Source organism: Falco peregrinus, chromosome 1 (genome assembly GCF_023634155.1).
Source record: "Falco peregrinus isolate bFalPer1 chromosome 1, bFalPer1.pri, whole genome shotgun sequence".
Lineage (NCBI taxonomy): Eukaryota > Metazoa > Chordata > Aves > Falconiformes > Falconidae > Falco > Falco peregrinus.
The window spans coordinates 105,315,972-105,332,410 of record NC_073721.1 but is presented as its reverse complement, the minus strand read 5'-3'; the positions used below and the strand labels follow the sequence as shown (position 1 = coordinate 105,332,410).

Below are 16,439 nucleotides of genomic sequence, written 5' to 3'. Positions count from 1 at the left end.
TGACGCGAACAAACGGATTTATTTCTGTAACGCCGCGACCGCCGCCTGCCTGCCTGAGGAGGGAGGGCGGGGGGAGGGGGCGCCGCCATTTGGCGGGAGAGGGCGCGTGCTCCAGCGCCTGCGCGGTGCCCTGTGCGCAGGCGCAGCCCGCCCTTCCTGAGGCCTGGCGGCGGCGGGCGCGCAGCGGGCTGGCGGTCACCGGCCCCGCGGCAGGTACCGGGGCCGAGGTGGGGGCCGCCCTGGGGAGCACCGGCCCTCCGCGGGGCGAGGGGAGGGCTGCCGGGGCCCGGGGGCGGGAGAGGTGCCCCTCGGCCCGGGGAGAGCGGGGCTGGGCCGGGGCCTGGCGGGAGGCGGCGGCAGGCGGGGGGGACTCGGCCGGGCCGGCAGCGGCGGCGGGCGGAGCGGGCTGGCTGTGCCTGAGGGAAGCTGCACGCCTGCCCTTGCATCGCCCCGCCGGCTCCTGCAGCCGGCCCCCGGCTAGCTGCTAGCGGGCGCCGGGGCAAACCAGCGTGCCCGTCCTTTTCACTTCATAGTGTAAATTTTGTTGTTAGGAAAAAAACTCTTTTATCTTTATTTTATGTGCTAGAATAGTCGCTAAATCTCTGAGCGAATACTACGCCAACTCAAAGCTTTACAGGACTTTACTGTTCATTGAATTACTGCTATGTTTTGGCCACCAAAACGCTGTTCTGTGGGCAGCGGCCGCGCAGGGCCCGGCCCGGGGAAGGGCCCGGCAGCTGCTTATCGGCGTTGTGCAACGGCGTCGGGAGAGCTGGGAGAGCCGGGAGGCGAGGCTTGAAATCCTTTGGTGCTGCCCGCTCGTATTTTTTCCTAGATGCCTTCCGTTAGTTCAGTATTTATAAACGCCAGTATTGTATGCAGTAAACGTTTAATGGAAGCAGGCTAAACAATATATGTTGACGTAAATGATTTAAAACTAGCGCATGTAGTTATCTGATATGCATATTATTTAGCCTGAGTCATGCGAAAATGCCAGGAACTTAGTTACTCTGTTACGTGGATTTCTGTACTTGATGTCTGTCAGCCTCATCTCAGCTGCCTTTGTAGCTCCGTGGATTGGATTGACGGGCGCTTGTTCGGTACCGGGCAGGGCTGATCATATCGGCTGTTTTAAAAGTCAACTGTAACCTCTGGTTACTGTGGGAGTCTGGGATGGGCCTTGGCTGCCTGGGGGTGGTTTAGACCAGCTTCTGTTGGTACTGAACTGTCAAATAGACTCTTAAGAGTGTGTTGAAAACCTTGTTGCAGAGGTTACCCAATACCGCTTCTCCCTCAAATCTGAAAACCACTGGGTTTGAGGGAGTTGGTTTTTTAGGCCGGAATACATCTGAATTGGCTAGAGGGGGAAAGCATCTGTCGAATGCCAGAATAAGTTTAGGTCATAAATTATTGCATGTTTAAAAACAGTTGCATTCATTTTCTCAAATTTTAGAGCTGTAAACTTCCTTTGAACTTTTTTTCAAGTGTTAGGGCTGCTGTTTGGATAACGCACTCCTCTTACACCTCAATTTTGTAATCTTTACAGAGGTAAGCTATGAATGGTAGCACTTACTTTTAATGATGCAGATGTCTTCTCTATGTTGCACTGGAAAAGACATAGTGATACTGCTTCGATATTAATTTCTTAACTTGCAAATTATGTTTGTTCTCAAAATCAGTACTGAAGACTCATCTCCAGCACTCACTGAAGAAGCTGGCTTTTGATGCAGGCTTTCTAGAGTGGGCCAGGATGTGGGCAAGAACTAGTTATTAATGAAATAAACTGCTTGTCTTACACAAGCATCCTCTTTTCCTATGGAACAAAAGCACTACAGTGCTTTGTGGAGTCACATCGTGTTTGTGTGACTTCTAAATGGCATGACCCATTCATTTTTTCTGAACGCTTACCATAAAAAGTTGCAAAATTATGAACTGTTTACCTTAAAGGAAAGAAATTGTGTTTATACTAATGCCAGATGTTGTATACAATGGAGAATAGAAATACTTTTAAAAACCTGTTATTAGAAAACTTACAGAGTAGACCATGTGGGCTTTCTAACGCTATGCCAAAGTTAACTTGGCTTAGTGAACTCCTAGGAAAACATGAATTATCTCACATGTTGAAGCAGCTGATATATATAAATACTTTTCCTTTCTGTCAAGAATTTCCCCCTCGCTAGATTATTGATGGTTGAACTATGTGTTTGATGTGTTTATTGATGTGAAAACAAGTGATTTGTTTGTTCCATCTTCAGGATTTGAGTGGGAAAGAATTCTGGAGATACTGGGTGGGGTGGGCACTTTTTTTTTTTTTTTTTACATGCAAAACTTATTTGCCATCTTCTCTGAGGAGAACTGAAGGGAAATAGTAATGACAGTTACTACAGTGCATGTGAGGATGATAGTCTCACACTGTTCTTCATCCAAAATAGATTTACAGCTAAGAGCTATTGTATTCGATGTGAGTGTTGTATTACCTAGAATCAGTTAGTCAGTAGGATCTAGGTTGTGTGTGGAGAAAGTTCTGTTGAGTGCCTTACAGCCAGGCTGCAGGCACTGATGGCCGAGATCAGTTGAGGCTGAGCAGCATGCAGCCAGGTGGGCTGGACTGGTGTTTGCAGAGGTGGGTAGAGCTGGGCAGAACTAGGCAGCAGCATTTGGCAGGAAGATCAAAATGAAGAGTAGGGGGAAGATGGGAGTCTGTCCTGAGGGTTAGGAGGAAGCACCTGGCCCACGAGTTTTGTGTGGGAGCGAGTGGCTACGTATAAGAGGCTATCCTAAACATTTTTGTTGCCCTCTGATGCTGGGTGGTTTACATAGACATCCTTGATACGGACTGAATCTAGTGCTGATAGTAACTCTTCTTTGCAAAGTTATCGCTTAAGCCGGCTCAGCTGGGCGTTGGGGGTACATTTTAACATGTATTTATTTTGCGAAGAAGTTATTGATTTGTACTAAATAGGAGGATTGGATAAATGTGAATGTAATTTTTTATTTGGAATAAACCGCTAGACTCATGCAGGAAAAATATATTGGTTCACTTTTACACCTTGTTGGCTACTTGTGATAGTTTTTTAGAAAAAAACAGATGGGCTTTGACCCATCTGTGCAGTTTTTAAAACGTGTGACTGCTATTAACAGTTTATTAATTGTGAATAAGGGTCATGAGTGAAGCAGATATAATTGATAACAGTTTGTGGTGAAATACATGGGTGTCTGAAGCACTTGGAAGACTCTTAGCTGCTAATTCACACCCAAGTTCTACTTGGCGCTTTGCTACATGCATACTGAATCTTTTTATTTCCGCAGGATCTAGTACTACAAAACAGCAATAACCTCAGCTATGGAGAACACAGATAATACAGAGGAGGAGAAGCCGACTGTAAGCAATGAGAGCACAGACAATGGCACTGAAACGACAACAGAAGAACAGCATATGGACTTCAGTACGGAAATCATGAGCGTAACTGAGATGGAACAATCGCCTGATAGTTCCCCTGACTTGAATGAAGAGAATACACAGGAGAGTGAAATTCCAAATATTGAAAGTTTACAGACAACAGATATTGAGGCTTGCTTCCCTCCAGATTTTGACAAGTTCTGGAAAGTAGTAGAGGACAATCCCCAGGATTTCACAGGATGGGTATATCTCCTACAGTATGTAGAGCAGGAGGTTAGTACATGCCCCCTTTTCCCTTAGACTTCCAGAAATAAACAGAAAACCAAAGCAAGTCATAGATGTTCCAGTGACAAATCTAGAACTGTACATCAGGCTTTTGTAGATAACGTTTTAAGACAGTTGCCCTTGCCAGTGTTGTCATCACAGATCAGAACATAAACCCAGTGGTTTTCAAAGCAATATTAAAACAATAATTGTTTTTAAATTAAGTTATTTTCAAGGAGAGGATTCATTGCTTGTATTGTGTATTTCTTGCAGAACCACTTACCAGCTGCCAGGAAAGCATTTGACAGGTTTTTCACGCATTATCCATATTGCTATGGGTATTGGAAAAAGTATGCAGACCTTGAAAAGCGACATGACAACGTTAAACAGTCTGATGAGGTATGTAGGTAGCTGGGCACAGCTATTGCCGTTGGTCCTGTTAGCCAAATAATGACTAACCTACTGCAAGTCATTTGGCTGCCAGTACCTGCCATGTATGGTCAGGTTTGTAGGGATTTTGTTTGCACTTGTCACATCTGTGGCATTTGTAGCTAATGTTTTTTCTCTTTGTTGGCAGGTGCGTTAAACCTCTACAGTTTGTCAAGCTTTGCAGTGCAAGCCTCTGTATTACACTGCAGCTTAACAAGTAGGGCAGGGCTTTTCTGTCACTTACATTTATTACTCATTTTCAAAACAATATAGTTGGTTTGCTGGTCACAATTGCTACATCTTATTGCATTTTTGGTCAGACGCTGTCAATGATGCTCTAATGGGTCTGTGCCCTATGGTCTGTACCCCAAAGCCTGCCCACACAACCTGATCAGAATGCAGGGACCGCTGCGCTTTGAAGATCAAGACTCTGCACGTGGAGATCAGAACATTGCCATGTTCTATCCAACCTCCACCCAAATGGTAATGGTAGATTATTTAAACAAAATTCCAGTAATTAGTATTTCTAAGGTTCACCGGATAACACAGTGTTGCCTCTCTATTAGGACGCCATTAAGTATTTGAAGTACAGTTCACGTTCTCTTCATAGGTTTATCGCAGAGGGCTTCAGGCAATTCCTCTTAGTGTTGATCTTTGGATACATTATATAAACTTCTTAAAGGAGACCTTGGACCCTGCTGATCCTGAAACTAACAGTACTATTCGAGGGTAAGTTGGAAGCAGACTAAGTGATAGCAAGAAGCCAGTACATACAGTTACATAGCCATGTGGTGGGATTAATATGTTTAAGCTAAGGGGCAAGCTAGTAACAGCCTGCAGTTACTTTAAGGAGTTTTAAGAGATGATAAAGCCAAATTCCAGGAGAAGGGGTAGACGATACAGTGTGGTACAGGGGTCAAAAGTTGTGACTTGAGAGCGTTAGTCTAGATGTTAGGAAATACTTAGCGCAGCACTGGAACAGATTCCCCATAGAATTTTTGAAATATAATTCCTTGGAGGTTTTCAGGGTATGGCTAGGTTGCATCTGACCTCATCTGTTGCAAGTCGTGGTCCTGGTTAGAGGTTGGACTAAAGTTTGATCCAAAACCTTAACTGAATTTTAACTGAAGCAGCTTCTAGCTGCGTGATTGATGTATAGCTTTTGTGTGTCAAACTGCTGAAGTAATAACTGTTCTAGAATCTTTACAATATAGAAGTAGTAGTGGTTGCATATGTCCTTAGTATCTTGCACTGCTGCAAGTGGCTTTTTCTGTTGCCTTTATTTGTTCTGTTGTGGTAGTGCTGAAGGAAAAAAGTGGGCAAACTTCCTGAATTTGTAGAGATCTTGCTACAGATATCTAGAAAATACTTTGAAGAATTTACTTGCAACACTTACATTCATTACTTAAATGAGGATGCTTATAATTTTTAAGTAAGAGCCAGAACTTTTCTTCCTTGTTCTGTCATCGCATTCAGAAACACCGATAAAATTATTTCATTTTTCAGAGCCTATGAACATGCGGTCTTAGCTGCTGGGACAGACTTCCGATCTGACAGACTATGGGAAATGTACATAAACTGGGAAAATGAGCAGGGAAACCTAAGGGAAGTTACATCCATCTATGACCGCATCCTTGGAATTCCAACTCAGCTCTACAGTCATCACTTTCAGAGGTAAAGAGAAAACAAAAGGTTTAGTTAATGCTATGAATTGCTTAATATATGCTAACCTAAATCTGTAAATGTAAAAATGTTCACTCAGAACAAGAACTTGAAATAGTTTTATATGCTTGTTTACTTATTTTTGTACTCATACAGTTTTGACTGCTTGTTTTAAAGTACTGATAACACGTTTTAGGAATTTGATTTTAGACAAATTCACAAATTCTGCTGAGGAATAAAGGAAGGCCTTGAAATGGTGAGGAAGAAAAGAGGATGTCTTAGAAAAATCAGAATGAGCAGTTTTAACCTTTAATTCTTTGTGTAACGCTCACGTGTGGAGAAGCACTGATTTAATTGGCTAAAGAGAAATACTTGGTTGAGTTTTAGGTAGTAGAGTTCTGCATTAATATGGAGCGGTTGAGGGAACCAGAAACCTTAAATTGTGCACCGTTCTTTCCCCATAATTTCTACAGGTCTTTTGGTCTTGGAAATAAGGTATCATCTTCTGAAACTGATCTTGTCCTTTGTCATCAGTTTTACGTGCAAGTGGTCTGTCTTTGCCACTGAAGTTCATTGTCCTTTCATTTCTCTCTGAAATGTGAAGCTTTTAAAGTCTGATAGATAGCAGAAGTTGCATTTTTTTGTTTGTTGTCAGAAGTTGTGTTTTCAGTGTTGCTCTAGATCAATAAAGTAATGCAGAACCCTGCTAGGATTTATTATTGTTCTCTGGTTAGGCAGCGTGTTGCAACATGAAACATGAAATTTATGTTGTTTCCAACTATTCTTAGGTTTAAAGAACATATACAGAACAACTTGCCTCGAGACTTCCTGACTACTGAGCAGTTTGTCCAGCTGCGCAGAGAACTGGCATCTGTGAACGGCCATAGTGGGGAGGATGCACAACCTGGAGATGACCTGCCCTCTGGCACTGAAGATATAACTGACCCTGCCAAGGTACGTACACAGATGATGTTTGTCAATGTTTCTTGCCTTACTTTGTGGCTGAAGGCAACTTTATTTACGGACAATTCAATGTATCTGTAGCTGAGGTGTTCCCATAGTTCTCTTGCATATCACTGCTCTTTGGCTCATGTGCTAATGGCTTTTGTCAAACAGGACATACGTTTCCAGTGTTTTCATAGGTAATAAAGAAATGGAGTTAAAAAACAAAAAGGAAAGAAGAGATGCACAGAACTTTAAGAATGAGTATTAATTATTCCAGGTTAACAGATTAAGGACTGTGTTCTAAGAAAGCTCTTAGACACAGCAGTGGTCTGTGCAGATGGGTAGCCTTCACAGGCACATGAGACTTGGAGCTGTCCAAGAGAATTGCTGACTGTAAAAGCATAGACATGCAGAAGCCAGGTTTGACTTGGATCCAGATTCATGTTTAATCTCAATCATTTTTAGCATAAGAGCAAAACTTCAGATAGAAGACCAGTTCAGCTCTATTGTGCTAAGGGCCAAGGCACCATCAGGGCAGTGCCCCATCAGGGTAATATTTAATACATCTGTGATAATTTTAATTCATGCATATTACTGTCATCATAAGATGCATTTACAAAGGTGATGCAGTGTCTACCTGTGTTACATTTTTTAAAATTACATTTTAGCTAATCACTGAGATAGAAAACATGAGGCATAGAATCATTGAGATTCATCAAGAAATGTTTAACCACAATGAACATGAAGTCAGTAAGAGGTGGACGTTTGAAGAAGCGGTAAGTTTGTTTTTTCTACGTAAGGCAGCATGCGCGCGAGTTTTGAACATAAGACTGGGAGCTAGGAAATTTGAGTAACAGTTAGGCCTTACAATTTAAACCATTGTGGGGCTTTAAACAAAGATAAATTTCACTTCTGTGCCATTTTTCTTGTGAAAAGGCAATTTCTGAGATCAACTCTGTCATCTGATGATTTAGAAATCTTTGAGGAGTATTTGGAGAGAAGCAAGATTAGTTACTAAGCAGTCTTTAAATTACGTGCGTGAAATGCTTTGTAAGTTTATACTGCCTTATGCATCTGAGGTGTTGCAAAGTAATAGGAGGGAGAATGTTCCTTTAACTGGAAAGATAAGCCTATCCTAAAAGGAGAATGAAATCTGTATGGTTTTGTATTTTTATGCACTCAAATCTGAAGTCAGTTAACTTTTGTTTTCCAAAAGTAGCCTTCATAACATGCAGCTACTAGATGTAACTTATTAAAAGTTGTGTCACTGAAGATAAAGAACTTTTTCTGTGTAGAATTAAGTTTGGTTACTTTTGAAAAAGCAACCTGAGTTTTTAATTCTTGGTCTTTCCAGGTAAATACCATGTTGCATACCATGGTTCTTGTTTTAAATGTACTTTCAAAAAAGAAAGTACATTGTATTAAACAGTGGGGACAGATTTTTGGAGACCTCTTATGTGGTGTCAGAACTGTTACGTTGTTTTATTGCATGTTACTGGACTAGGCCAGATCCCTTGTAAGGCAAAGGAACTTGAAAACATAGTATGTGGCCAGTCCTAGTGCCATAGACTGGAGCATGGTCTTGCTGGGGTGAGTTCCTCATTCTGTTCCACAGCAGCCTGAAGTGCCAGTGCGAGCGCTACATGTCACAGGCTCACTTTGTACCAGTTACCTGGCGCAGAAGGAGGCAGACTGTGCAGTGTGTCCCTAGGGTAGGTGAGGCTGAAATCTGCTGATGTCTTACGGAAAGCAGTGTCAGTATAGGTACTCCTGGCTCAGGAAAGCTTAAGCTGCAAATCATTGAAACTTGGAAGAATGCTAAAACTGTGGACATGCTGCAGAAAATGTGTGAGAAACAGGGTGTCGTCTCTTGCTCCTGGCCAGAATCAATACTTTTCCTACCAAGAGAGTATATCTGCTATGTAGATACCAATGTGCTGGATCTATGAGGATTTAAAATACAAAGTTAGACGTGTTTGTAACGGACAGAAGTGAGGCAGATGGGCAACAGGTGTCACATAAGTGATGGAGACTGCTTAGACCTGTTTTACTGTTGTTTTAGCAGGAGCAAACACTCCTCTGAATTTGTCAAAATGGAAAAAGAGTTTTGGGTTCCATAGTAGTGTTCATTGAGAAGCAGGAAGGGGGTGGTTGGCTTTCAATTTCAGGTGGCCCTGAAGAACTGAATGTTACTCCTTAATTTTTGTAAGTTCTTTCTATGTATCTGTATCTGAGATGGAATTGCAGTGCAGGAGAGAAATAATGAAGTAAAATTCAGGATGAAGGGGAGAAGAAGCAAAAGATCTCTGGAAGGGTGCTTTGCTACGTTCAGTTCTAAGCAATGTTTAAATTTTCTGTGCTGAAAAAACTCTGGCTCACCCAGCTCCTCTTGTAGTCATCAGTAAGAATGCACTCTCGCTAGCTCTTGGAATAGTCATCTTAGTGTAAATATTTCCTATGAAGTTCATTTCAATGCTGCATTGTTCCTTGTCACGTTTCTCAACCAAATCTTGAATTTAATTTGTAGAATATACGCTAGTACGACAGTAAATACTTCAGTTAGATGTATGTATGGCAACAGTGTTCATTGGTTTTTATAGTGTTGTTGGTACATTGTGACTGCAGGTTTGATAGGGCTTTAACTGCATTGAGTTCCTTCCCAGCTTCTGTAAACACTTGCACTTAAAAAGCTTTCTAGAAAATCAAGTTACTAACCTAGAATTTAATTGTCAGCAAAATCTCTTGATCAGTACTTGGGTAACCCCAGCAGACTTACTTGAATAGATAATGACGTGTATCAGTTCTGAAGTCCTGTTATTTAAATGGCATTGCTTGAGTGTTGTGTGGCTGTTTGGGGTTTTTTAAGCAGCGTGGTGGTATGCTTATTAGTGATTGGTTGACGTACTGTGACTCTTGCAGATAAAGAGGCCTTACTTTCATGTAAAACCTCTGGAGAAAATTCAGCTGAAAAACTGGAAAGAGTACTTAGAGTTTGAGATAGAAAATGGCACTCATGAACGAGTTGTGGTCCTCTTTGAAAGATGTGTTATTTCATGTGCCCTCTATGAGGACTTCTGGATTAAGGTAAGGGAAGTGGTTTACCACCTATCTCCTGCCAATTGCATACATTGATCTAGTGACTAACCTTTTGTACTCTTGTGGAATGTTGTTCATATATAACTATATCTGTTGCATTAGGAGATGGTCTGCTTGCAACCAGATTTGACTGCTGCATATGCCAACTTCGTTGCCTCTCTACGTCCTTCCTTACAGAAACTAGTCTAGTGGTTCAATAAAGGTGCTGAATGGGTTTAAACAAAAGAATTTTATCGTTCTGTCATGTTTTTAAAGACAAATACAAGCTTTAAATTTTTCAATCTCTGCTCTGTTTTCAACTATAGTATGCCAAATACATGGAGAATCATAGTATTGAAGGCGTGAGGCATGTCTACAGCAGGGCTTGCACAATACATCTTCCTAAGAAACCAATGGTTCACATGCTGTGGGCTGCCTTTGAGGAACAGCAGGGTAAGAGCAATGTTAGTTTTTGCTGGGCGGGATTCTGGTTTTAAGAGGCTGTTGGATGTCTCATATCTTAAAGCATCTTCACCGGTGTTTTAGGCAACATCGATGAAGCAAGAAGAATCTTGAAAACATTTGAAGAGTGTATTCTAGGGCTAGCAATGATTCGCTTGCGAAGAGTAAGCTTAGAACGCAGACATGGAAACATGGAAGATGCTGAACACCTGCTTGAAGATGCTGTTAGGAATGCCAAATCAATTAGTGAATCGTCATTTTATGCCATCAAATTAGCTCGACACCTCTTCAAAGTACAGAAAAATCTTCCAAAGGCAAGAAAAGTGCTGTCAGAAGCCATAGAAATTGACAAAGTATGTGTTCCCTCTTCGCTGTATTTAACAAAAACAAACAAAAAAAATCCTGGCATTTTTCTCTCTTTCTGAACCTTCTTTTTAAAAAATATGGCAACAATGATGACAGGAGTTGTAACTGTATGTAATGTTTGTTACTACATGGAGACAGCAGTCCCTCTAAACTGATGTTGCCGTATTAGCAGCTTGCAAATCAGGACATTTGTGATTTTTTTTTCTTTAGAAGCACAATGTGCTTCATACCTTTTGTTTTTCCTTTTTCAAATCTTAACTATTATAGGCATGTTCACATCTCAAGGCAAGCCAAATTGATTGTATAGGTAGTACTTGTAGATCATTCTGTATAACCACAGTATTTGGCACTCGAAGTACTATTAGCTTGCTTCTAGCGAAGTGTTACATCTGTTTTTGTAGTGTTAGACTGTTTCTAATCTATTTGTGAAAAAAACAGGTTAAAGATGACAAATGTAAAAAGAAAATCTTTTTCTTGACTATTCTGGCATATATTTATGATGTAAACGTTCTAGTATGCATCTGGTAGACATACATTTGGTGTTAAATACCCAGCATGACAGATGTACAACTTCTAATACATCTTTTGTACAGGAAAATACGAAACTGTATCTCAACTTACTTGAAATGGAATACAGTGGCGATCTCAAGCAAAATGAAGAAAACATCTTGAGCTGTTTTGATAAAGCTGTCAATGGCGCATTGTCTATAAAAATGAGGATTACGTTTTCTCAGCGAAAAGTGGAATTTCTTGAAGATTTTGGTTCTGATGTGAACAAGTAAGATGTAATCTGTGCAAATGGCCACAACAGGGTCACCAAAAGAGTGCTTGTAGAAGTTGTAGGGAAGGGGTAGGGTTAGCGGCATCTATTGAATTGTTTCTTCTGTGCCATCAGTTCTTTGTTGAGGGATGGCTGCTTTTCTAAACCAAATTGTTGTTTTTAAATAGGAATCTCTTCTCAGAAAATTATGCCTTTTTTTTCTGAAATACCTAACACCTGATAGAGAAAAATTGTGTGGCCCATAACTTCTTCCTGTAGTTTTCTCTTGCTAACCCTTAAAAGGAGGATGTTCCTCAGAGAGAACATGAAGTGTTTTGTGACACAGGTATCATTTGATGCTCTGTACACTGTGAGCGACTGCTTGAGGTTTCCAAAACCACATAAATTTGATTTTTCTACATTCAGAAGTACTAACAATGCTGTACGCGTATGTGGGAGGATCAGATATTAAAGTGCCACTTTCTGATTAAATACTAGATATACTTTTTCAGTCTTAGTTCTGCATTGTAAAACAAGCTCTTTTTATGCTCATTTTGCAGCTAGATAACTTGGACGGACTAACGTTGAGTTAGTTTTTCTGCTTTATATGCTGTTAACAGTAGCTGTCCTTAATTTCTGCTGACTCTGACCATTCTAACTTGCGTGTCAGCCAAGCATTGCAAGTTTGGATCCCAGATACACTAAGCAAAGTGAAGTTTTCAGTTTCCAAATAATACTAGAGCGTAAAACAAGTCGAAGAAACTTTTCACCAAGAGCAATATTGACAGAAGCAGCAGTTTTCATGTGATACCTTGTAAACTGGTATGCAGCAGATGAAATGATACTTTGCTATTTGTGGGAATTTTAGCTAGGGCTCTTCTGTGCTGCATTTAATACACTTTTCTTCCCATGCTGTTTGGGAAAAGGCCATAGGTGCTACTTTGGAATTGTAGTAATTTTGTATAATACTAATTTCCAATATTAAAAAGTGTTGATTCCTAAATATCAATGCTGCTCTCAATGGCATCAGCACACAGCTGGGGGAGTGCAGTCACTGGAAGGAGCAGCTGTATCACAAACAAGGTTTAGAAAACTTATTTCTAAAGGAACTTTATAAAAACTGCATGAAGTATTGAGCAAGGTAGGAATTTCTGAGCTAACTGAAAATTCTTTGCTATGTGTCGTGGAATCAAATTAAGGGTTTTTGGCCTTCCTGCCTTCATGATGGATCACTTACTAAAATTTGATTATGATTGAGTTCGGCTTAGAATGTTTTTTGTATTTTTACAGTTTCAAGTAGACAATTTACAATGGTTGGGCATGTGTTTAAAACGTTTACATGAAAATGGTGAGCAAAGCTTTATTTCTTTTTGTCTCCTTCAGGCTTCTCGATGCCTATGATGAACATCAAGCTCTTCTAAAGGAGCAGGATTCTTTAAAAAGGAGAGCAGAGAACGGGTAGGAAGTCTGTTCACCTGAGGGTATAAACTGCCTTGGTAGCTAATGCAGTACGGGGTACCTGGAACACATGCTACACAGGACTATAGCTGATACAAAGCACTTTGGAAATGCTTTTAAAATAGTTCAGAGAAGAATCTCAGAGACTTTTTTATTTTTTCTTTAGTCTGTGAATAGATATACACATTTTTTTTTTTTTTTGGCTTTAAGCCTACTGCTTGCAAGAAGAAAATCACTGGTTCTTTAATCACATTAAAGCGTATACTGAATAGGGCTGTACTGTTGGCGTAAATATTTGGAAAGAGATTTATTGGAAAATAACTTTTGGAATTAAGTTTCACAGAAAGGCTAAACAGTAGTGGTAAAAATAACTTAATCTTTAAGCAGAGACACGCTTCTGCTGTCTCAGTTTGAGCACCCGAACAATTTAAAACCCAGACTATTGTTCTGAAGCACAATATACTACTGTCTTTCTCTCTCTAAATCAAATGCTGTTATCCTGTTTGGACAGGGCACCAAGTTAGAAAGTATTCACCTTACCCACTACATTTCTCACACAAACACATGCTCAGAGTTTAATCTAAGGTACCGTTGATAAGCATGTATTAACTTCACAGGTCGGAGGAGCCAGATGAAAAGAAAATGCTCACAGATGACCCAACTTTGGCATCAGCACAGATGATGGATGGCGACATGCAAGTCAATCAGGCAGCATATAACTACAACGCCTGGTACCAGGTTGGGTGTAGGCTTTGTTTGCTTCCTTTAACATGCACAATTCTCAGTATTTATACATTGTGGTTTTCCCTGTGACTTTATCTGTGGCTCAGTGTCAGTTAGCAAGGACAGCGTGGAGTAAAAACTTAGCTCCTGTTCCTGTTGATACCTCTTTGGCCTGTTGTGCAAGTGTAAAATATGTCTTTCTGTGGAGCGAGGTGAGCAGTTTGTGGACTAGCTCTTCACGTGAAGGGATGTGCGGCAGCAGTTAAGAATATTGGTGGCTAAGGGCAATACACCTGTTGTGTGCTGAAACATTTAGCCCAGGAGGCTCACTTTGGGATGCCGATTTACTGCGCGTTTTGATATTTACTTGCTCCAACTAGTAGTTGCTGTAACATCCCGGTATGGGTTCTGCATCGGGACATTTGTGTGCAAAATCTGTCTGTTGGGTAGCTTGTCTTCTGGGACTATTCTTGCACGGCATTTCGTTTGGTCCCCTGTAGGGGCTTAAAGAGTGAGTCAGTAATACTATACCTTGGTTTTCTCTTCTTGCTGGTGGCAGCAGCAACCTCCAGCACGTGCTCTGCTTGCTTCTAGACTGAGAGTCTATTTTGTGTTCTGCCTTGTCTGAGGGACAGGCTGTAAAGTCACAGCTTCAAAACTTGCCTTCCTGTAGGAGATCAGTGCTGGGGAAAGTGGGCACTGCTGGTGTCCCTCCGCTGGGACAGGAGTGATGTGCAGGCTTGGAATGCTTGTTCTTCTGAGCTACCAGTCAGGGAGGGTCCAGCTGAAACTTTTGCAGAAGCCGTTCAATGGGAACTGCTATTGAGAGTGCAAGGAGCCTACCGCTCCAGCGAGAGCAGTGTTTGCAGACAAGGCTGTTGTCTGACTGGTTCAGGGTTGCCCACATCAAGGTCAAGTGTTATTTCCAAAGTCAGGTGGTGCAAGGTGTCTCGCCCAGCGTGGGGAGACTGCTCAGCTCTACGCCAAGAAAAATGCTGCAAGTTTTCAAACACAGAAGGTAGGAATAGCAGGCTTACGGTGTTGATGTAGAGCTCCGTCCTGTGGTTGGCATGGTAACTCCATTGCTGTTTGCCATCTGTGTACTCCACAATCTGATTGAGAGCAGCAGAGAGAAACCCTTTCAGAGGGAATGGGGGCATTTGGGATACCCCAAGAACCTTCTGCTGCTGAATACCTGCTTTGGCTCAGCTGGGGTTGTTGGGGTATGGCTGCTCGTAGTAAGACCACGGAAACTGCCTCAGTGCTGGTCTCTGCTAGCTGCAGACTGGGGGATTCAGAGGGAGAGGTGCTGGGGTGGTTCAGCTGCATGCCCTGGCTCTCCTGCCTTGTGGCATGTGCTGTCGTAGTGGACATGGAGCTGGAACACAAAGCACACTTCCTCACCTTCTGCTCCCTCCCTATTTCCTTCCTTTTATGAGACTGTGTTGCAAGGGAGGTGACAGGGAGCGCCAGAGCAGGTACCAGAGAAGGGATCTGAGGGGCACGAGTGAACCTCTGACCTTCCTAAACTGGAAGATGTAGCACATGCATGTTCATTAAGTAACTAAAACTAAAGCAGACAACAGTGCCAGCTTCTGTGCTGTGCCATGGTGCAAACCTGACCCTGCACTTGCAGCTGAACCATGCTTCAGCTTTCCCTCCCTCATAAAGCGGATCTTTAGGGCGGTTCGGAGTTCCCGGGCTCACACTGCAGAACCGCACCCTCGCTTGTTCCACTCTCTGCATTGGGCGAGATACAGGCTGCCCGCAAAGGCTGGTAATGGGGTGCTGAAACCCCCGACATCATGGGTGTGACGTGGGCTGTCAGTGCTGGCGTGGCCACACAGAGCCCTTGGTTACAGAGGGGTGTAACTCATCTGTGCCTCTCTGGAGCCATAGCTGGCTTGTTAGCAGGCACTCCTCGTGGAGCACGGCATCATCACTTAATCATGTTCTTTTCTTTGTTTCTAGTACAATTACCAGAACGCATGGAATTATGGACAGTATTATCATGCAACTTGATCTGAAGAATGAGTGAAGTTCACTGTGCTGCAGTTTCAACAAAGATGGAATAAAAAAAAATATATTTTTTTAAATTAGGGATGTGAAAGAACTGTTGTAATACCTGCTTTTTGGTCTTTTGCATGTGAAAATGAGCTGATGTTCACAGGGTATGTGTGAAGCAAGATTTGTGTGCTGGTAACTGATAAATGGTATCTCTGTACAATTCTAGTTTACCATAAATGCATTTTGTTTTTTAATGCCCTGCACTAATTTATGGAGATATCTGAAGATTTTTTTTCAGTCTCTTAATGATTCCATAGACTTAATAGGTAAAGCCGCAGGGGTTTTGGTTTGGGTTGGTTTTTTTTCCCTGAAGCTGTTCTTCTGACTGGTGTTGGCCGTCGCAGGAAACAAGCAGGTGGGGATGGCTGCCAGCACGGGAGCCAGGCTGTCCTCTCCCGCCTGCTCTGCTCTCCAACCAACTGTCACGACTTGCTCCTATCATGACATCCTCTCTGTGCCCAGTGAGCAAATCCCAGGCCGCTTTGTTTATGTTGCTACGAATGAAACTCTTCAGATTACAGTGGCAGCCTTTGAGAGCTGCAATACGGATTTTCTATTCTATGTGGGGGTCAAAAATTAAAATGCAGTGCAAAATGATGTTGCATTCTTTTTTAAAAAAGCACAAACTGTGTTTGGGATGATGATTTTTGTATTTAGAGTTTTTCATGTACACAGTGTGAGCAAACTTTTTTCATTTTGATCAAAGTGATCATTCCCATTTTTGTAATAAAAGCAAGGAATTCAGTAGTCCTCTGAGCTTTCTTGGATTGCCTCATTCAAGCCAGCAGTAAGAATGGCAGAGTTGCAGTTCAACACCTGATTTATTGA

The 16,439-nt window shown here is 41.9% G+C and overlaps 1 protein-coding gene and 1 non-coding gene across 10 annotated transcripts; both read left to right on the top strand.

The window, feature by feature from the left end:
* The first annotated feature begins 93 nt into the window (after positions 1–93).
* PRPF39 (pre-mRNA processing factor 39) lies at positions 94–16,358 on the top strand. 9 transcript variants are annotated; one of them, XM_055804818.1, is made up of 14 exons: positions 94–213; positions 3,310–3,673; positions 3,938–4,063; positions 4,704–4,822; positions 5,600–5,767; positions 6,544–6,709; positions 7,369–7,476; positions 9,620–9,784; positions 10,102–10,228; positions 10,322–10,590; positions 11,197–11,381; positions 12,747–12,821; positions 13,439–13,559; positions 15,516–16,358. In XM_055804818.1, exons 2-14 carry the CDS (start codon positions 3,344–3,346, stop codon positions 15,564–15,566), a joined length of 2,010 nt encoding a protein of 669 aa, XP_055660793.1. In that variant the 5' UTR covers positions 94–213; positions 3,310–3,343; the 3' UTR covers positions 15,567–16,358. The 9 variants fall into 9 exon arrangements, with proteins under 9 accessions (XP_055660793.1, XP_055660797.1, XP_013159602.2 ...); XM_055804822.1 differs by having other exon boundaries at positions 142–227; XM_013304148.3 differs by lacking the exon at positions 94–213 and adding an exon at positions 1,486–1,548.
* On the top strand, positions 10,682–10,766 carry LOC114013926 (small nucleolar RNA SNORD127). The gene has a single exon (XR_003557191.1). It is a non-coding gene; the product is annotated as a small nucleolar RNA SNORD127 (small nucleolar RNA).
* Positions 16,359–16,439: the final 81 nt, after the last annotated feature.